We start from the raw sequence: 23,272 nt of genomic DNA on the forward strand, positions 1-23,272 counted from the left end.
TTTTTATGTATTGACTTGCTTCCACATGATTGACTGATTATAAAATTCCATTAATGAGCAGATGTGCCTAAAGTGGCCACAGTGTACATAAAATATGAATAGGACTTGATGAGTAAGAGTTGAAGACGGGCTCAAATGCAGAAAAAGGTTACGATGAAATGATCTGTTAGTGCTAAATGAAACTAAACAATGGGGAGTTCAAGAATTTACTTAATTATTTTGTCACTTCAATCCATTTAACTAAGGCAGAAAGGTCACTTTAATGACTATTTGAAAAGCATCATAAATGGAACTTATTGGCAAAGAACCACAGTCTTTAAAGTTTTTCAGGCAACATAAGCAACAGGATTTAATTATTTATTTTGAGATAAATTCTTTCATAATCACTGCACCATCACATCAAATAAACAACTGACTTGCAGTATAAAAAAAAAGCTTATGACTTGTAGGGCAATTATTCAGATTCTATACATTCAAACTAATAACTGGTATAGAATTTCAACTCTTCTATAATTCCATGCAAATAACCAGCTAAATAATCTAACTACACTTTTATACAAGTTTATTATTATTTTATCTGCTTTTCAAATCTAGCCACTTGGAAACAAATGCCTGTGGCTAACTGGCACTTTCTCGATTAACCAAGTTAGTGCAAAAACAAAGCAGCTGGTTGTGCACTACAGGAGGAATGGTGACGGGCTAACCCCTATTGACATCAATGGATCTGGGATGGAGAAGGTAAACAGCTTTAAGTTTCTCATTATCCACATCACCGAGGACCTCACATGGTCTGTACACACCAGCTGTGTGGTGAAAAAGCAACAACAATGCCTCTTTCACCTCAGACGGTTGAGGAAGTTTGGTATTGGCCCCCAAATCCTAAGAACTTTCTACAGTGGCACAATTGAGAGGATCCCAACTGGCTACATCACTGCCTGGTATGGAAACTGTACCTCCTTTAATAGCAGGACTCTGCAGAGAATAGTGCTGACAGCCCAGTGCATCTGTAGTTGTGACTTTCCCACGATTCAGGACATTTACAAGGACAGGTGTGTAAAAGGGGCCAGTAGGATCATTGGGGACCTGAGTCACCCCCAACCTATTCCAGCTGCTACCATCCAGGAAATGGTGAGGCCATGGAGCTGCGCCTGGACTCTCCAGGGTGCAGGCCTGGGCAAGGTTGTATGGAAGACCAGCAGTTACCCATGCAGCAAGTCTCCCCTCTCCATGCCACTGATGTTGTCCAAGGGCAAGGACCGATACAGCTTGGCACCAGTGTCATCGCAGGAGTTGCCAGAATGAGGTTGAAGGCAACATCGGACTCCAGCTTCGGATTTGTCCTCAGGGTTTGCTCCCGAAGTCTTTCCCGTAAGTGGGCATGGCCGCAAGGCAGTGGAGGTTTGAAATCAGTTTTTCCTCTCTTAGATGGACTGCCTTCCCAGGCTGACATGCTCCATCTACCTGAAACAGGAAACGGTACCGCAGCATAAAAGCCAGGACCAACAGGTTCCAGGACTGCCTCTTCCACCAGACGATCAGACTGATTCAACTCACACTGATTTGAGTGTACTCGATATTACATTGACTGTTCTATTTATTATAAATTAATATGAATTACTCTGGTTGCACATTTAGACGGATGCGTAACATAGATTTTTACTCCTCATGTATGTGAAGGATGTAAGTCAATTCAATAATACAGTAATCTGTAGTGCAAGATCCTTTTGCTCCACAACATCGTTATCAAATGAGCACATGGCCTCCTTATTCTTCCTTCTAAATGATGCCCTACAGACAGTCAAACTTCATTTCAGAATAGAAAGTTTATTTTATTCACGTCATGCACTTCAGGCATTAGAGAACTGCAGAGGAAGGAATAAAGGAGAGAGGGCACAAGGCTGAACATTCTTATTACCATCTAGCTAGCATTGTATACTTTATTTTGCAATTTACTTCAAATAAATACCAAAATTGTGCAAACACAATATTATACCTTATGCTAATTGATCTACATTGTGGCTATTGCCCAAATAAGAACCAAATTTAAATTCTCAGCCTATTTATCAAAACCTACAATGCCCTCGACTCTTCTTATTTGTAACCTCCTCCAATCTCTATTCATCTGCAATTGTTCTGCAGCTTTAATTCGGCTCCTAGATTATCCCAACATTGATCTGCCACTGGCATTAAAGCTCCAAGCTCAGGAATTGCCTACCACAACATCCCCATTTTTTCTTAGATGCTAAGTCTTCTTAAACCAAGCTTTTGGTTACACATCCAAAAATTTCACTAATGTGATTTGATGTCAACTTTATTTGATAACACTCTTGACAAGTGCCCCAAATCATTTAGTTATGTTAAAAACACTATGATAATTTCAAGTTGGTGCTGGAAGAGTCAAGGTAGGTTTCAAGACCAATTTTCCTTCTGGGCCAAAGTAAAGCTATTATCCTGAGTCAGACAAGAAAATCTTGTAATCTGCGTTTCAAATTCAATACTTTCATTCTTACCAAACTCCATCACTGATCACTTGCATTGATGCCTGGAGCCAAATGATTTTAACCACTGCAAGCACTGACTTGTTTCACAGCAGTATCTCCACCTACACAGATTCCACAATAAGCCATAGCTTACTAACATGTGCACACTGAGTGAATTAAGGGCGTTTTAAAAACTTACAACAACATCTCTCCAAAACAGTAAAGGCCATATAGTTTTTCTGAATAACTTTAGTGTCGCTTTGTCTTCCAAATCCTCAAGACAGCCTTGTGCCTCATGTGATGGGGCCACATACAGATAATTCTAGTGCACCTGGCATTGAAAAATTTCCTATGATCCTCACCATGAAAGATGTCAATTACGAGAGACATCTCCAAAAGAATAAATGGTCCTTGTTTGTGATTTTTACATCATTATGCACATCCTTCCCTTCCACAAGAATTTGAATGTATTTAGGCACCACCTAGAGGTAGTGAACTGAAACTTGAAGAGCACAGTCAATGTGGGCTACTGCAGCCATATGATATCCCTGTAGCAGTACCTTCTCCTCTGCGACTCTGCTGCCTTCTCTATTATACTGCAAGGTTGGATGAAAATTGGCTTAACACAGTTGTTGACTGTTTCTAAAGTGATGAGAGAACAAATTAACCTTTGACGTAATTGTTTAAAGTTATGAAGATCAATAGGTTTTCACAAAAAGGAAATAACATGGGTATCAGAAGTCCTTTTAATTATCAAGCAATCATGTCTAAAAACCATTTACTGCAACTTACCTGTCATCATTAAAGATTAGCTTCATGTACGTCAAAGCATACAGTGAAATGTGCCATTTATATCAACAACCAATACACTCCGGCAATTGTGCTGGGAGCAGCCCAACAGTGTTGCCATGCTTTTGGCACCATCAACCCACTTGGCCACAGGGAAAATATACAAACTCTTACAGATAAGCGGCACAAACTGAACCCCAATCTTCCAATCACTGGCACTGTAAATCATTACACTAAAAACAATGTTACCATGCCGCCCTCATGGACTGCCTTATAATTTTAGGACTAAATTTTTATGTTCACATGTAGCAAAGGGACTATTTCCCCTCAAGTTAAACAAGAATAAAAACTGTTTGCAACCCAACAGCCACCATCATGTTATTGAAGGTTAAAATTTTAAGAAGGATTTAACTTTTAGATAGAGGGCAAAAGCCATTGGGAATAATTATTTTAGAAACATAATTACTAAAGTCCTAAATTAGTGTTCTATCATTTCTGAAAATATCAAGGCTTATCAGACAAATTCAATTGTTTTTAACAAAAAATTAATAAAAATAGATGGGTTAAAATTAAGTGACGGTTCTTACCTCCGTGGCTGGGATCTGCGTTCTTCTTCTACACTGTCTGCCTCCTGCAAGGTTTTAAAAGAAACAAAGATTAAGAAAAACAACTTTAAAAAAAAATCCCCGCAAGAATACTACATTCGGGAATGAATCATTTAGACTAGAAAGATTGATTGACATTGCAGTAATAATTATCACAAAATGAAAAATAATGTACAATTAACTACCAGTTATATCTTTCTATAATGAGCTTGTAAGTGACAAAATTCAAGGGAAGGTTGGAAATAGGTTACCACTTTTACAATAAAAACAAAATGCTGAAAAATTCAGTGGGTCAGTATGCATCTGTGGAAAGTTAACATCTCCGTCTGAGACCTTTCATCAGTTCTGACCCTATAGCACCTATCATATCTATTTAAATTTTTAAGCACCTGCTGTTCTTTTGATTGTAATATTTTCAAGGAACAGCACAAACTGTCCACCACGAGTTATGCACTACCTCCAAGCCTCAGGCTGTTGGACAAGTTGTACATTAAGATTAATGTGTGATTAAACACTAGCGTTTTGGCAGCAAATTCTAGATGAATGTCAATTGACACAGGAAAACCAAATTCAAATGGAAAAGACTATGGGCTACTTAGTCATGCGAACCAGTATAACCAAGGTAAAACATTCTGCAAACAAAAACTAAAAATGGGACTACTGTTTTAAATGCCAGGTTTACCCACACCCAGTTTAAAGAACAGCTTCTTCTCCTCTGTCATTAGATTTCTGAACGGTCTAGAAATACAACCTCATTATTCATCTTATTTACAATTATTTATTTTGTAACTTACAGTAATTTTCATGTCTTGCACTCGATAGCCTCAAAACAACAATTTTCACTACCTATGTCAGTGATAATAAATCTGATTCTGATTCTAGGTTCTGTTCCCACAGTCATTTGTAAGCTGCTAATATCATTCCAAATCCAGCTTTCCAATCTTTAATCTTCCCAGTCCAACATAAGCAACTCATCTGCCTTCAGTTTCTTTCCTCTTGGTAGCATTTTATATCCCTCACTTTTCTACCAATCTGCAAGGCTGCCTTCCCTCCACTTTCACAGTGCAAGTCACTTTACTACAGAAGAAAATGGGATTTTATGCTGTATAAGCTCTTGCATTGCCAAGAGTCATCCCACTCTCACCACATACTCCACTGTTTTCCTTCTTCATTACTCTTCTCATCTATCTACCCTCCTCATAAAATGTTGGGAGGGAGAAGGCACGAATCCAGGCCGTCTGCATATTCTAATTAAGTGAAAAATAGTTCGCTTTCTTCCCTATCATATCTTAATGACCTTCTCCTTCCAACTGCTCTCCCAGTGGTCTGAATCTATTTTATCCAGAGTGACTGCAGAACAGCTTTATTTTTTCTACTCTCTCAATTTTTTCCTAAAATGAATGCACAAGAACCCAAAAGCTTCAATGTAACAACTTACACTGGTTTTCCACCAGATGGCAGCAAAGGAGAGAATTTTCCAATCACTATTAATGAAAAATAACTGATTAAATATCACAAATCATCAGAAAAGATATTATAATTCCTGAGTGTGTTCCTTTGTCCTAATATATGTGACTCAGTGTATTGGAATTATCCATTCTAAACTAACTGATAGCTTCTAAATTTATTTTTATATAGATTACAATACATTTTTTTGGTCTGCGAAGGGTCTTTAACTTGAAATGCCATTATGATTCCATAATGCTGTCTGGCTTGATGGGTGTTCCCAGTTCTTTGCTTATTTTTCAGATTTATATTCTTATCTATCGAATCAAAGTCAATTAATTAACAATTATGATATCTAGCATCTGTTCCTTTATATCTAACAGACCCCTCCTATTTCACATTTATGTCAAGTTCACTGCTATTCAACCATGCACATGTATTCTGCCAAATAAAATAATGTTCGTCAGGACCAAGTATACTTAAACACAACACATAAGATAACATTAACAAAAATAAATTAATAAATATAAGATTAAATATTTTTCAAAATTAGGCAAGCTTAAAATATTCAAGAATGAGAGCAGAAAACGAACAGATGTTCAGTAATGTCGGCCTATGTCTGACCGGTCTCCCTCTCTTCTCACTACCATCGTCAGGCAGGGGGTACAGGAGTCTTGGCTCATTCGCTGCCAGGTTCAGGAGCATTTGTTGCCATGCAGCCATCAGGCTCCTGGACTGGCTTCACTTGTGTCACCACTGAACAGGCTCTGCAGCTGTGGACTCACTTTTGGGGATTCTGCAGTTCATGTTCCATGTGTTTTTGTTTACCTTTTTATTTACTTTCCGCACAATTTTTCCTCTTTTGTAAATTGGCTATGTGGCAGTCTTGTGTGTATTTTTCTGTGAATCCTATCTTTTTTTTGATCATCTTTAGTACCATACTTGATAAAAATGTGATAAGCATTGAACCTCAAACAACCATACTATCATTGAGAAAGTCCATTTTTGCTGCCTGTAATACTGTCACACTCTAAACCTCTTTCAATTCATCTGGCTTTATTACTTTATCCATGCCTGACTGGTCTCCTTTCTTCAGTTCTTTGGAAGCTTAAGACTAAACTAAACCATTGATGCCAAAGTCTAAGCATGCACCAAATCCTGTTCACCCATCAATCTAGTGCTTGCCAATTTTTCATTTATGATTTTCATCTTTGTTTTAAATCCCTCTTTTATCTTTCCTTCTATATGTATAATCTCTGTAGCACTATAACTGCACTCTAATTCTGGTCTCTCCATCATTGGGAAATGGACCTGTTCCACCATTGAAGGCTGTGCCCGCAGCCACCAAGGCCAAAAAGTATGGAATTTCCTCCCTAATTATTTTGCCTCCATAAAGGAACTCTTTGCAGCAAAATTATAATTGAGCTTTAGGTTATCTAACCTGATATTTTGTTTTGTAGGTAGTTTTAATTTTCATTTAAAGTAGCAAAACTGGAGTGCTATCAAGGCACTATACATGTTGAGTGATTTTGAAGTGCAGTGAGCTTAAAACCTGGATTCTTCTGACAAAGAAATCAAAAAAAATGTTTGATAAAACAGGATTGTGGCAAGTCAGCATCAGTGCCATCTTCCTGCACTAACCCCATAAACTTACATATGTAAACATCAACACTGCACAATTAACACAAGTTTTCTTTAGATAAATGTAGTTATTACTTCAAATTCTTACTACAAATCAACAATATTCATTAACACAATGCATCACCTGGCAAAACAGGTAAAAAGAATGCAAAAAAAAAGCACAGTAATTGGCCGTCTGTTTCTGAACCAGCTTCACTATTTATGAAGGTCATGACTGACCTTCTATCACAATGTCCTTCCAAGAAGAAAAAAAATTAAGAAAATTCAAGATTGTTTAAAGTCACCTCCAGTACACAAGCGTAAAGGAGAATGAAATAATTGTTACTCCGGATCTGATGCAACACAAAAATAAACACAATGCAATAATTAAAGAAACACAATAAATATAAATACACACAATAGCTTATACTGTATACATTGATTGTATGTCCATAAAGTGACTCTAGGCACAGAAGTGTCTGTACATAAGGTGACTGACAGGAAATGGTAAAAAGTGGTGGTGGAAGGGTGGAAGAGTTGGTTAGTGGATGGAGGTGTTGATCAGCCTTACTGCTTGGGGAGAGTAACTGTTTTTTCAATCTGGTGGTCCTGGTATGGATGCTACTTAGCCTCCTCCTGATGGAAGTAGGACAAACAGTCCATGAGCAGGGTGGGTGCAATCCTTCATGTTACTGGCCCTTTTCTGGCATCTTTCTGTACATATGTCCTTGTTAACAGGTAGGCTGGTGCTGGTGATGCATTGAGCAGTTTTGACTATCCATTGTAGAAACTCTATGTCGGCCACAGTGCATTTTCTATCCCAAGCAGTGATGCAGCATGTTAGGATGCTTTCTACTGCGCATCTGTGGAAGGATGTGAGTATAGATGTGCACAAGCAAGATGACACCAGCAAACAAATGACCAAGAGCGACATACTTCAGACAGTTCACAAACTACCTCTTTCCCTTTGTTTACGTCAGCTTTCTTGTTCAAATCTGGTTCTGCTATTGTTGGAGTCTGTGATCTACATTTTGACAATGTGTTTTTGGACCGATTCATCAACAAGGACAACAGTGGAAGGTAGGCAGCTGTTCAGCACCACTTCCTGCATGTGATCAGTCTCTCTCTCCCTCACACCCACTGCTCCCAGAGGAAAGTGCCTGTGTACAAACAGTCTCTCTCTTCCTCTCAGTCCATGCTGCAGGAGAATAGTGCCGGAGTCCTGGGTTGTAGGCAAAGTTTAATTGATAGGGTTTGTGAATTAGACTCTACAGTTAATGTTATGATGGGTTTCTGGTATCCGGTCACTCCTTTTTGTTTTGCTGCTTTTTATGCAATTTTATTAGGGTGCCCCCAGATAGTGAATGGCGTGGCACCGATTTGAACTGAACTGAGCTGAAGTGAACTGAATATGCCTAGATACGACTTTGTGATTTGGTGTTTTTGTATTCTGTGTTTTTCCCTCGTTTTTTCCCACTTGCGCGATTTGTTTTTTTTTGTGTGTTGGGCGTTTGATGTTTTTCTTTAAACTGGTTCCACTGTTTTCTTTGTTTCATGGCTGACCGTGGGAAAATGAACCTCAGGGTTGTATACTTCATGCATACTTCAATAATAAATATAAGTTGAATCATATTCCTTGTTTACTTTACTATGGATGTCCATTTTGAATAATCTCAATGATATGAGTCACCATAGCCCTCAAGGATAGAGAATTCCAAAGTTTCACCATCCTCTGAATAAAGAGAATTTTCCACCTCTCAATATTGAACAGCTAACCCCATGTTTTCAGATTGTGTTCCCTGTCTAATTTTGTAAAATTGTCAAAATCTAAGTCTGATGAGAACTCCTCTCTTATTTTAAACTTGGGAGAACACGGTCTCAACTTACTTATCTCTCCTCATACGGCAAACCCGTAATGACTGAAACCAATCTTAGGTGCATTCATTCTAGCATGTCCTTTTATTTGGTAAGGAGGCCAAAACTATACATTATTTAAGGTATTGTCCCCCTAAGGCTCTACAAAATTGCACTTGTAGTTCCTTACCCCTGTAATCAAATCCTTTTATATAAAAGGCTAACTTAATGTTTACTCTCTAAATCACTCATTACCTGCTGAACCTCATATTGCCTTCTGTACTTTTATACCTTGCTTTTCCATTATGTTCACATAGTGGAAAACTTCGTATTTTTCTGCAGTATATTCCACCTGTCAAATTCTCATCCATTCACTCCGACTGCATATCTCCCCTCAAAACGTCTTTACGTTCTTTTCCATACTTGTAATCCCACCTAGTTTAGTATTGTCAGCAAACTTGCAAACGTGACATCTGGTTCACGGAACCAAATCAATGACACAGGTTAGAATAAACAGCACCTATCCATGCAGTACCCCACTAATCCCAGGCTTTCTGCCCTTTGCTTCTGGTAATGAGTTCTCTATCAAAGTCTGTATGTTTACCATCAATTCCATGTCCTCCAAATTTATTGGCAAACCTCGTATATGCAACTTTAATTGAAAGCCTTTCAAAATTCCAATTAAACTGATGCTGGTACAGTTGCCATCTTCACTACGTCAGGAGATTAGTTAAGCACGATTTATTGTTTTTATAAAATCGATGCTAGTATGCTCAATCCAACTATTACTTTTCCAAAGGGTCTATTATTACATTTTTCATTATTAATTCCATAACAATGATAGGAAACTATGAACTCTTAGCCTTTTTGCTTCCTCTTTCCTTTCTCAAATAATAGGGTCATATTTGCTACCCGCTATTCCACAGAGATCTTTTCAGGATCCATAAAGCACTGGAGTATCTTTAAAAGCTTGTCTTCCAAAACTGTGATGTGGATCTTCAGGTCCTTGATCATCATGTGCATCATCATGTGCTTTGAAATCCATTTTCAAACTTACTTAATTTCTTCAGTCCTTTACAATTGACAGATGCAGGTTTTGCATTTATTTTATTAATAAAAAGTAATTACTGAATACCTGTAGTATTTTCCATTAGACAGCTGTCCTGTCTCTATATGCAAGGGACACACATTTGCAATGACTATATTTTAAAATCTATAAACATCTGCAAAAAGCTCTCATGGTCAGGTAATGTTTCTCAACCATCTACTCTCATATCATGCCTTTATTTTTTAAATTCTTGATCTACTTTGCCAAGTTGTCAAAATATTCTGAGTCTTCTGGCAAATTTCTTCTCTGTCATTGAAGAATCACTTTTCTTTTTGGATTTTAGTGATATGTGAGGAATATATACAACTTGTGTGTTATTTGTTTAAGTTCAAAGTAAATTATCAAAGTACAAATATGTCACAACCCTGAGATTCATTTTCTTGTGGGTATACTCAATAAGCCCAATAAACATAATAGAATCAATGAAAAGACTGCACCAATGTGCAAAAGACAACAAACTGCAAATACACAAAGAAATAATAATAATAAATGTATAAGCAATAAATTTCGAGAATACAATATGAAGAGTGCTTGAAAGGGAGTCCATTGCTTGTGGGAACATTTCTGTGATGGGGCAAGTAAAGCTGAGTGAAGTTATCACCTTTAGTTCAAGGCCCTGATGGTTGAAGGGTAATAACTGTTTCTGAACCTAGTGGCGTGAGTCCTGAGGCTCCTGTAGGTTTTTCCAAATGGCAGTAGTGAGAATAGAGTATGACCTGAGTGGTGGGGATCCCTGGTAATGGATGCTGCTTTCCTGCGACAATGCTCCGTATAGAGGTGCTCAGTGGCGGGAAGGGATTTACCCATGATGGTCTGGGCTATATTTGTAGGACTTTCCTTTCAGGGGCATGTGTGTTTCCGTATCAGGCTGTGATGCAGCCAGTCAATATACTGTGCACCACACATCTATAGAAGTTTGTCTAAGTTTTAGATGCCATGCAGAACTTTTCCAAACTCCTAAGGATGTAGAAGCGCTGTTGTGCTTTCTTCATAACTGCACTTACATGCCGGGCCCAGGACAAGTCTTTTGAAATGATAACCACTTAAATGCTAATGAATGTGGATAAAAACAAATCTTTCACTGTTTCTCCAAAGAACCACAGGCAACTTTCTTCTCATAGTTTCATCATTTAGTATTAAGATTCAGGTTTTTCATTGAGATTAGAAGTAAAGTATTCAATACTAGAGACATTTCATAGTAGAATGGCCAGTATTCCTTAAGTTATTTGTCAACACAAAGCAGTGTTTGAATTTTTAGCACAGATATTTAAATCCCAGCAATGGAATTTCCAAATATCAATTTCACCTCATTGACTAAGATACATTGAAGACAACTGGAAGAATGAAACTAAAGTTTGTAAGCCTTCAGATGTTCATTGAGTCATACAGTCAAAGAATCGTACAGCATAGTAACAGGTCCTTTAGCTTACCATCCTCCTTCACTCCAAAGAGAAAATCCTTATCTTGTTTAACCTTTCCTCATAAAACATGTTCTCTAATCCAGGCAGCATCCTGGTAAATCTGCTCTGCGTCCTCTTTAAAACATACACATTCTTCCGAAAATGAGGTGACCAGAATTGAACATAATTCTCAAAGTGTGGCCTAACTAGAGCTACAACTATTTGTCACCTAGCACTTGTTGAGATTAAGCCTCATTTGCCAATGCTCTGCCAACTTTCCATAAGATCTATATTCCACTATAGGCATAAATAACCTTGATATTCATGTCATCTGCAAATTTACTAATCATATAGCCTACATTCCCATACAAATCATTAACATACATTACAAGAGCCCCAGCAGTACACCACTGGTCACAGATTTCCAATCAGAAAAACATACTCCCAGCACCTATGCCATCTATGACCAGTCATATTTTGTATCTAATTAACCAGCTCACCTTGGATCCCACATGGGTTCTGAACCAACCCATAATGCAGAACTTTATAAAATGCCTTATCTAAAGCCTAGAGACAACATCTCACTGCTTTTTATCAGTCTTCTAAAGTTACCTCCTCAAAAACATAACCATGTGAGAGAGGATCTACTCTGCACAAAGCAATCTGACCATTCCTGATCAGTTCCTGCCTTTCCAAATGTACATAAATCCTATTCATTCATATTTTTATTGAGTTAAGTTTTGTATGTAATTAGTTTTGCTACAACAAGTGTATGGGACATTGGAAAAAATGTTGAATTTCCCCATGGGGATGAATAAAGTATCTATCTATCTACCTATTCTCTAGCAATTTCCCTCTTCCTGACACAAGGCTCAGCGCCTAGTTAATTGGCTCATCTCTGCTGTCCCTCTTATATACAGGAACAATCAATATTCGCTATCTTGCAGTCTTCTGGCACTTCACCTGTGGCTGGTAGTGATACAAAAAAATCTGTGTCGGGGCCCCTGTTGTCTCCTCCGTTGCTTTCATTAGCAGCCAAGGATAGATTTCACACGACAGCCCTGGGGATTTATCAACCCTTGGGCAACTTATAATACCTCCTCCTAATACTGACCTGCTCCAGATTATTCATGTTCCCCCTGCTGAACAATCTTCTATGGCCTTCTTGATATAAAAAAAATAAATGGGGGGGGGTTAATTTAATTCAGTGCATTGAATGGGTTAAATTACTGGAATATTTTGATTTGTCCATTAGCATCAGAATTGTGGCTGAATAATCAATAAGAAGGAATAGTGCCAGATGAATGAACAGCATGTTATCCATTGCAGTACTTCTTTGTTCACCACACAGTAATGTGACATTTAGTGTGACACTCTGCACATTGTAATTTTGAGCTTCACTCTAACTGCTTTCGTATGTTGCACTAAATAAAATGTGCAAGAATAGTACCGAAAGTTGAAAACTTGAAAAAAATTGTGCAAGTACCATCTTGTTTGCAGTAACCAAAATAGAGGTTGATAAAAAACATCCATTTTAAAGAATAAAGCCATGATATTTTTGTAATGGAAAACATGAACTAAATCTTGCCAATCTATAGGCCGTTTGAGATTCTGAGACTTAAAATTAGGGCAAAGGCAAATGTTTCATCAAGAATGCAATAATTACACATTTCAATATAATTGCATTAATGTGTAGCTTTCTCAAGTTTTTTTTTGTATCCAATAAAAGCACATTTTCCAAAAACAGTTATGCTGAATATTAATTAACTCTATGGTATACAGTCGGCCCTCTGTATCCGCGGGTTCCGCATCCGCGGATTCAACCAACCGTGGATCGAAAATATTCTAAAGAAAAATTCCAGAAAGTTCCAAAAAGCATAACTTGAATTTGCCACGCACCGAGCACCACGCTGAATCCACACGAATGAAGTGATGAGTAGGCATACCCTGCTGTAGCCTTCTGCCATTTCACAGATCCTCAGTCTCTCTCCAGCACTCATTGTTTGAGCATTATTCGCCTTGCATCTCGTTCGTTCGCTACTTGTGTTGTGAGCGAGAGGAAGGAGTTTAAGGCTAGTAAGGGATGGCTGGCTAGCTATGTAAAGCGCTACAGCCTCAAGAACTTAAACACCACGGGAGATTCGGCATCAGCTGATGCCGAGGCAGCATCAGCGTTCCCAGAAGAGCTACGATGGTTGCATCTGTACTGAACATATACAGACTTTCTTTTCTTGTCATTATTCCCTAAACAATACAGTATAACAACTATTTACATAGCATTTACATTGTATCAGGTATTATAAGTAATCTAGAGATTAAAGTATACAGGAGGATGTGCATAGGTTATATGCAAATACTACACCATTTTATATAAGGGACGTGAGCATCCGCGGATTTTGGTGTCCGCGGGGGGTCCTGGAACCAATTCCCCGTGGATACTGAGGGATGACTGTATAGGGTAACTGAAGATGTGGAGATCAATCAGATTCTTTTCCATAAGTTCACAATTCCAGAAAGAGAGTGTTTCTATCATTTTATAAAATATAAAAAAGAGACAAGTGCCACCCTCACGTCAACCTTCCTTCTCAATTCATCTTCTACATGGCAACGCTTTTCTGACAAACACCAATCACAACACCCCTAAGGAATTGTTTGTCACTTCAACTCCTCTTAGTTATCAGGCACCAGCTGGTTTCTATTGTCTGTAGGACTTTACATTTTAAAAAATGACAATAGATCAGACAGGTAGGAGATACTGGGAAAAAATTTACTGACACTTATATCTTCAATACACTTGCACCTCAATCAAGTTAATTGAAACAAAATTAAGAAATTAGTCTATGTTGCAATAACACTACTCTGTAGAGTTAGTTATTACATACAGAGACAAGCTATTTAATTTCAGATCACTGGAACAATGGAATTGTTTAATATAAAACTTTTCTTTCTTTCCATCCCTTTTCTGCCCTTTCCTGATATTAGGCTCCTAATTTGGTTTTAGGCATACAGATACCAGATGCTTTCTGGCATCTCTCTCAAGAGATTGTTACTTATATAAACTATGAAACTGAATTTTGCAGCTTATTGAAACACCAGAATCATCACATCTAATCGTGATCCTTTTCTCCCTGACAACCACATTAGCATCCTAACCCAAGTGTAACGAGGCTAACAGAATTATTCTTATCACCAAAACTCTTGCCATTAATTGACTTATATTAAAATAGGATTCAAAATCATTAGTGCTCCATTCCATCCAGCATAATTGCCAGCCTTTAAAAATACTGTTTTTCATAAAATGAAACCACATTTAAAAAAAGCTGTATTATTAACAGAGCATCAGGTTTTTGTGACCCATTTTTCCAATGTGGCTATATATTCTAATTAGTTCAGATTAATGAAGTCAGCACATGAAACAAAAATAAAACATGTAAAAATGTTTCTCACATTTAAAATAGTTAGATAATCCTTTCTAATATGCACAAGTGATCCCTGCTAATCATTTTGAGGACTAATCATTTATACTACAAACTGCAGATGTGCTCTTGGAAATTCATACCATGCATTAATTTTCAATAAGCACGGCTTCTTATAACCCAAGAAACTGCACCCATTGCTGCCTCCTCCGGGATACAGTGTTGACGACAAACTCCTGTCTATAATAGTAAGCATCTGTCAGGATTCATGAGTTTACAGGGCAATTGCTACAATTTACAAATCCACTGAAATTATAAAAGCATTATGTTTTAAACTTCTATCACAAACTTCTGCTTAAATGCAATCTCTGCCAATCTTTACAGTCTTTTAGAGTACCCCTATCCATAAAGCTACTTCTTTAAATTGGTGTTTTGTGCTTCCCCCATTGCAATACAGCCTGTAGCACTCAGAAACCTGTCCTAACCAAAACATCAACATTTCTCAGCTTTCTTGCCATTAAAAGCCTTTGTTAAAAGCTTCATGACTAAGCTACTATCTTGCTTACAATCCAACTGTTCCATTTCTGGCATATCTTCTTAAACACAAAATTGATGCTTTTTTTGAAAAGTACTTTGTAAATGTGGATCCTTTCTAAATTTCTGTCATTAATATGACAAGAGTGAACCTCTTGAGTCTTTTTCAGCAAACCTCAGCTGTTCTTATCTCTTTCAAAACCAAAGACCAGTCCATTTACCTCTCTCAATAACATTAAGATAAAAATTCGAAGCCATGGGGAATATTAAGTATTCACCTTTGAATTTAATATTCAGTCCCTTGCCACACCTACTCTCCATTTCCCCAACATCCTCTCATTCTCTGATTCTGGTTTGTCATGCAACCCTCCAGTTTTCTTGACTTTTTTGATATATACTCTAGCCAGCTTCTGCTCCATAAACTATGGTTTATCCAGGACACTATATACCATAAACTATACTGGCAGCTATTCCCTTGTGACTCAAGATTAAAATCACTATAATTTCATTGCAATTTTAAATATTCACTTCCATATCCTCCATTAACATCCCTCTTTTAACATTAGACCTCCTTTCCATTGCTCCATTATGATGATCTCTTCGTAATTTACAATATTGCATCTTTAGACTTCCCTCTTCATGCATTTAGCTCTTGGAATTAAACCTTTCTCCTTCCCATATCACCTGCTTCAACCAATGTGCAAAAGACAAATAGAGCAAATAATAATAAAAAAAAACAAATAAATAATACTGAGTTATTGTAAAGCCTTTGTAAAGGTTTTGGAGTCAGTTCAGTCTTGAGCTGAGTGAAGTTATCCATACTAGTTCCAGAGCTTGATGGTTGTAGGAAAGCAGCAGCCATTATCATCAGGTACCCCTAAGTTATGGTCTCTTCTCACTGCTGCCAGCAGGGAAAAGGTACAGGAGCCTCAGAACTCACAACAGCACACTCAGGAACAGTTATTACCATCAGGCTCTTGAACAACAACCACAACTTCCCTTGCCCCAACATTGAAATGTTCCCACAACCAATGGACTCACTTTCAAGGGCTCTTCATCTCATATTCTTGATATTTATTGCTTGCTTGTTTGTTTGTTTGTTTGTTTGTTTATTTATTTATTTATATTATTATTATTATTTCTTTCTTTCTTTCTTTCTTGTATTTGCAGTTTGTTGTATTTTGCACACTGGCTGAATGCCCAAGTTGCTGCAGTCTTTCATTGATTCTGTTACAGTTATTATTCTATTATGGATTTATTGAGTATGCTCACAAGAAAATAAATCTCAGGATTGTGTATGGTAACATACACGTGCATCAATAATAAATTTACTTTGAACTTTGAACCTGATGGTCAGCATTGTCCCAAATGATATTAGTTTTGAAAAGGCCATTGTTTACTTGGCTGTCCCATGCCCTGAAAAATTATAAGACATCCCTTTTCCTCAGAGGAAAATAAATAAACCTCCAGATAAAAATACCTAGCTTTTGATACAACACACAAAAAGTGCTGGAAGAACTCAGCTGGTCAGGCCGCAGCTATGGAGGAAAATTAACAGCTTAATATTTCACACCAAAACCCTTTATCAGGACCGGAAAAAAAGAGGTAATAGGTGAATGCAGGTGAGGGGAGAAGGTGGGTGGGGAAGGGGTAGTGAGAATGATGTGAGAAGCTGGGAGGTGATAGATGGAAGAGGCAAAGGGCTGAAGAGGATGAAATTTAATGAGAGGACAGTGGACCACAGGATAAATGGAAGGAGGTAGAAAATCAGAGGGAGGAAGGTTCAGGTCAAGGATCACAGTGAACTGATGGCATGTACAAAAAATTTGTTGACATGTGGCTTGCAGTGCTGCCTCTCAATTCTTTAAACGTCGCCCATACTAAAAAGATATGTAATGATTATTTTTACTGTCAAAAGCAGCAGCGAAAAGATTTTCACAGCCCAAGAGCAGTGAGATGTTTTCACAGGAAATATCTCACGCCAACTTGGCACCAGCTAGGTAGTTGCAAGAAAACGTGATGATGGATGATAGGTTTTGAAATCATTGCAGACCTCCTGGTGTACACATCAGTATCTGGATGGTAAACAGTTACAATAACAATATTCTTTAAAAATTGTTATTTTTCAATTATTTTAAAAATGTTTATAGCAATAATTTTTGAATGGCTTTTCTAAAATGCTTAATTTATTTTCGCTGTCCATTATATTTTTATTTATAGGAAGCAATGAATACATGTAATTATTTTACTAATTCACTAATCAATTGTAACATCTGCTCAAAATTACCATGGCACACAAAATATATGACCACCAATTTGGACACACACTCTTCCCACTGATCTCCCTCCTGGCATTTATCCTTGTAAGTGGAACAAGTGCTACACCTGCCCTTACACTTCCACCCTCACCACCATTCAGGGCCCCAGACAGTCCTTCCAGGTGAGGCGACACTTCACCTGTGAGACGACTGGTGTGGTATACTGCGTCCGGCGCTCCCGGTGTGGCCTTTTATATATTGGTGAGACCCGACGCAGACTGGGAGACCGTTTTGCTGAACACCTACGCTCGGTCCGCCAGAGAAAGCAGGATCTCCCAGTGGCCACACATTTTAATTCCACGTCCCATTCCCATTCTGATATGTCCATCCATGGCCTCCTCTACTGTCAGAATGAATCCAAACTCAGATTGGAGGAACAACACCTTATATACCGGCTGGGTAGCCTCCAACCTGATGGCATGAACATTGACTTCTCTTCCGTTAATGCCCCTCCTCCCCTTCTTACCCCATCCCTGATATATTTAGTTGTTTGCCTGTTCTCCATCTCCCTCTGGTGCTTCCTCCCCACTTTCTTTCTCCTGAGGCCTCCCGTCCCATGATCCTTTCCCTTCTCCAGCTCTGTATCACTCGCCAATCACCTTTCCAGCTCTTAGCTTCATCCCACCCCCTCCGGTCTTCTCCTATCGTTTCGCATTTCCCCCTCCCCCCACTACTTTCAAATCTCTTACTATCTTCCCTTTCAGTTAGTCCTGACGAAGGTTCTCGGCCCCAAACGTCGACAGTGCTTCTTCTTATAGATGCTGCCTGGCCTGCTGTGTTCCACCAGCATTTTGTGTGTATTGTCTCACTTTAGGTGATAGGTTGTTAAGTCCAGGAATGGAAAGAGATGGGGTAATTGGGCCAGACTGATAATGGAAAATAATAGGGAAGATAACAGAGACAAATGGTAATCAGAAGTTATAGAAATCAATGTTGATACTGTCAGGTTGAAGACACAATACTGTGTTGTTTTGCCTCAACTTGGCAGTAGAAGATGCTGTGGACAGACATGTTGGTATGGGAATGGAAAGTGGAATTAAAATGGCTGGCCACCAGGTGATCCTGGTTGCTATGACAGCAAAGGTGCTTGATGAAGAGACTCCCCAAATCTGCATTGGGTCTCACTGCTGTAAAGGAAGCCACACGAGGAGCACCGGATGAACAAAAGGATAATGATGTATGTGAAGTGCTGTCTCACCTGAAAGGACCGCTTAGGGCTCTGAATGGTGGTATGAGAGGAGGTGTAGAGCAATAAATGTAATTAATTCCCATGTGAAGTGCTGCCTCACATGTAAGGACAGTTTAGGGCTCTAAATAGTTGTGGGGAGCGAGTATCCTGTCCAATGGAAAGAGTTATGGAGCACTACACACTGGAACAGGTCCTTCAGCCCATCTAGTCTGTGCCAAAACATTATTCTGCCAAGTGCAATCAACGTGCACCCAAACCATAGCCCTCTTGAACTGTTCCATCCATATACCTATCAAAATTTTGAATTCAAACACACATCCTCCACTTCTGATGGCAACTCATTCCACACTCTCGCTACCCTAAGTGAAGAGTTTCCCCTTATGTTCCCCTTAAATATTTCACCTTTCACCCTTAACCCATGATCTTTAGTTCTAGTTTCATCTGACCTCAGTGGAAAAAGCCTGCTTTCATTCACTTTGTCTATACCCCTCATAATTTTATATACCTCTATCAAATCTCCCTCCATTCTCCTATGTTCTAGGGAATAAAGTCCTAACCAATTCAACCATTGCCTATAACTCAGGTCCTCACATACCAGCAAAATCCTTTAACTTTTTTCTGCAGTCTTTCAGTCTCAGGCAGGTGACCAAAAATGCAAACAATAATCCAAATTAGGCCTCACCAAAATCTTATACAACTTCACCATAGCATCCTAATTTCAGAACTCAATACTTTGATTTATGAAGACCAATGTGCAGAACCCTCTTTTTACAAACTTATCAACCTGTGACACCATTTTCAAGGGATTATGGATCTGTGTTCCCAGATCCCTTTGTTCTACCACACTCCTCAGTGCCCTATTGCTCACCGTGCAAGTTCTACTATGGTCTATTGTCCCAAAGTGCAACACCTCACACTTGTCTGCATTAAATTTAATTGACATTTTTCAGTCCATTTTTCCAGCTGGTCCAGATCCTACTGCAAGCATTGATAGCCTTCCTCACTGTTCACTACGTCCCCAATCTTGATGTTATCTTCAAATTTATTTTCTAGGGAATAATGTCCTAACCAATTCAACCATTGCTCAGGTCCTCACGTACCAAGAAAATCCACATGTGTAGGCTTATTCAGGAAGTCAGAAGGCATGGGATCCAGGGAAGTTTGGCTAGGAGGATTCAGAATTGGCTTGCCTGCAGCAAGCAGAGGGTCGTGGTGGAGGGAGTACATTCGGATTGGAGGGTTGTGACTAGTGGTGTCTCACAAGGATCGGTTCTGGGACCTCTACTTTTCGTGATTTTTATTAACGACCTGGATGTGGGGGTAGAAGGGTGGGTTGGCAAGTTTGCAGACGACACAAAGGTTGGTGGTGTTGTGGATAGTGTTGAGGACTGTCGAAGATTGCAGAGAGACATTGATAGGATGCAGAAGTGGGCTGAGAAGTGGCAGATGGAATTCAACTCAGAGAAGTGTGAGGTGGTACACTTTGGAAGGACAAACTCCAAGGCAGAGTACAAAGTAAATGGCAGGATACTTGGGAGTGTGGAGGAGCAGAGGGATCTGGAGGTACATGTCCACAGATCCCTGAAAGTTGCCTCACAGGTAGATAGGGTAGTTAAGAAAGCTTATGGAGTGTTAGCTTTCATAAGTCGAGGGATAGAGTTTAAGAGTCGCGGGGTAATGATGCAGCTCTATAAAACTCTGGTTAGGCCACACTTGGAGTACTGTGTCCAGTTCTGGTCACCTCACTATAGGAAGGATGTGGAAGCATTGGAAAGGGTACAGAGGAGATTTACCAGGATGCTGCCTGGTTTAGAGAGTGTGCATTATGATCAGAGATTAAGGGAGCTAGGGCTTTACTCTTTGGAGAGGAGGATGTTGAGAGGAGACATGATTGAGGTATACAAGATATTAAGAGGATTAGATAGAGTGGATAGCCAGCACCTCTTCCCCAAGGCACCACTGCTCAATACAAGAGGACATGGCTTTAAGGTAAGGGGTGGAAAGTTCAAGGGCGATATTAGAGGAAGGTTTTTTCACTCAGAGAGTGGTTGGTGCGTGGAATGCACTGCCTGAGTCAGTGGTGGAGGTAGATACACTAGTGAAATTTAAGAGACTACTAGACAGGTATATGGAGGAATTTAAGGTGGGTGGTAATATGGGAGGCAGGGTTTAAGGGTCGGCACAACATTGTGAGCCGAAGGGCCTGTACTGTGCTGTATTGTTCTATGTTCTATGCCAAATTTGCTGATCCAGTTAATCACATTATCATCCAGATCGTTGATACATTTGACAAGCAACAACAAAACCTAGCACTGATCCCTGCGGCGCACAACCAGTCACAGGCCTCTAGTCAGAGAGGCTACTATCTACTACCATTCTCTGGCTTCTTCCACAAAGCCAATGTTGAATTCAATTGACTACCTCATCCTGAATGTCAAGCAAGTGAAGTTTTTGACCAACCTCCCATGCGGAACCCTTATCAAAAACCTTGCTAAGGTCCATGTAGACAACATCAACTTTCCCAGTAACTTCTTCGATAAAGTCCCTAAGAATGGTGAACAACAGCTACTGTGCAGAAAGCCCTATTGACTATCCCTAATCAGTCTCCATAGAACCTTTCTTAAAAAAGCGGTACAACATTAGCTATCCTGCAGTCCTCCGGCACCTCACCCATGGCTAAGGACACTTAAGTACCTCTACTAGGGCACCTGAAATTTCCACACAGGCATCCCACAAGATCCAAGGGAACATTCTGTCAAGCCCTGGGGATTTAATCCATTTTAATTTGCCTCAAGACATCAAATAAAACTAAACCCCAGTTGGCAATTTTTTTTAGCAGTTGATCATTTAATGTTCTACATGAAATCCACTCAATACACACATTATGAGAAGATACCTATGCTTGAGAAAGTCTTGCCAGGGTGTAATCTTCAAGAAATATCAAGTCGCAGGAAATTATTTTCACGTAGGCAATTGAGTAGGCAATGGGGAGGAAGAAATTGAATATTAAATTCTAAGAAGCCATATGGAAAATTGTCTTAATGTCATTGAAGACTTAAGTAAATGAACTGGTGTTTGCAGCTTTGCTTAGAATAGAATATCCTATGAATGGTCTTTCATTAATTCCAATATGCAACTTATGATTTAGTATCTCAGGTGAGCTATAGAGCAATTCACAAGATTTAAGGGCTCCTTTAAGATCAGGAAAGAGACAGAAAAAATGGAAATTATTTCTACATATTCACTGGTAGGAAAACAAACAGCATCTCCATTATATATCAAAGTATTGAGTACATAAGTTGGGATGTTATGTTGAAATTGTACAAGATGCTGGTGAGGCTTAATTTGGAGTATTGTGTGCGGTTCTGGTCAGCTGGCTATCTCAATTTGAAAGAGGAAATTTACAAGGAATTTGACAGAACTTGAGGACCTGAATTATAGCGAAAGGTTGAATAGATCAGGACTTTATTCCCTAGACCATAGGAGATTGAGGAGAAATTTGATAGAGGTATATAAAATTATGAGGGGTGTAGATAGGGTAAATGCCAGCTGACTTTTTCCACTGAGGTTGGGTGAGACTAGAACTAGAGGAAATGTGTTAAAGTTGAAAGGTGAAATATTTAACGGGAGTATGAGGGGGAACCGCTCAGTCAGAGGGTGGTGAGAATGTGGAATGAGCTACCAGCAGAAGTGGTGGATGCAGGTTCAATTTCAACACTTAAGAGAAATTTGGATAGGTACGTAGTTGGGCGGGGTCTGAAGGGCTATGGTCCGGGTGCAAGTCAATTGGAGTAAGCAAATTAATATTTCAGCAGGGGCTAGATAGGCCAAAGGGCCAGTTTCTGTGCTGTAGTGTTCTGTCATTCTATGATTAACACTTTATTAGTTGGAATGGTAAAAATTTAATTCAAGTCACTGAATGTAAAATACAAGTGATTAGGTGTGAACTGGTCATTAGGTAAAATGCAACAACAATACTCAACACATTAACAGGATGGAGAGAATCTAAGAAACCTGTCCATGGAAATAAAACGAGAGTAAATGTTGGGACCTACAAAACCAAAGAGAGCGATGGGAATGCAAATATTGCAGTCAATCAATAATGGAGCACACCTGTGCTAGTGTTCAACGTTCGTGCTTTCATAGATCAAAAGCCTCAAAATCAGACTACAATATATCAGTCCCAAAATACTAAAATCAAATCATTCATTCCATGCCAGAATTGTCTTAGATCTTAAATGATTCAATTCAACAGAAGTTCTCGCAAAAGAAGTGATCAAATACTTGTTGATTATCTTGGTATTCTGGTTCCACATTGAAGTGATTTGGGTGCAATGCTAAACATACTGCAGTCAATGCTAAGAAATCATGATTTTCATCATGAATATTGGCCAGCTGGTGGCACAATGGCATCAGCGTCAGACTCCGGAGCGAAGGCTCCCGATTTCAAATCCAAGTTGGGCCACCCCCAAGCACGCCTTCCATCCGTGCCAGGTTAAGCCTCGAGCTAGCC

General features: G+C 39.0%; 1 protein-coding gene across 1 annotated transcript in view; it reads right to left on the reverse strand.

The window, feature by feature from the left end:
• ssh2a (slingshot protein phosphatase 2a) overlaps positions 1-23,272 on the reverse strand; it is a 155,144-nt gene that overhangs the window by 104,389 nt on the left and 27,483 nt on the right. The window contains exon 2 of the mRNA XM_073053408.1: positions 3,857-3,900. Within this exon, the coding sequence (XP_072909509.1) occupies positions 3,857-3,900 (44 nt within the window). The remainder of the gene's footprint in view (positions 1-3,856; positions 3,901-23,272) is intronic.

This window comes from Hemitrygon akajei, chromosome 8 (genome assembly GCF_048418815.1).
Source record: "Hemitrygon akajei chromosome 8, sHemAka1.3, whole genome shotgun sequence".
Taxonomy (NCBI): Eukaryota; Metazoa; Chordata; class Chondrichthyes; order Myliobatiformes; family Dasyatidae; genus Hemitrygon; species Hemitrygon akajei.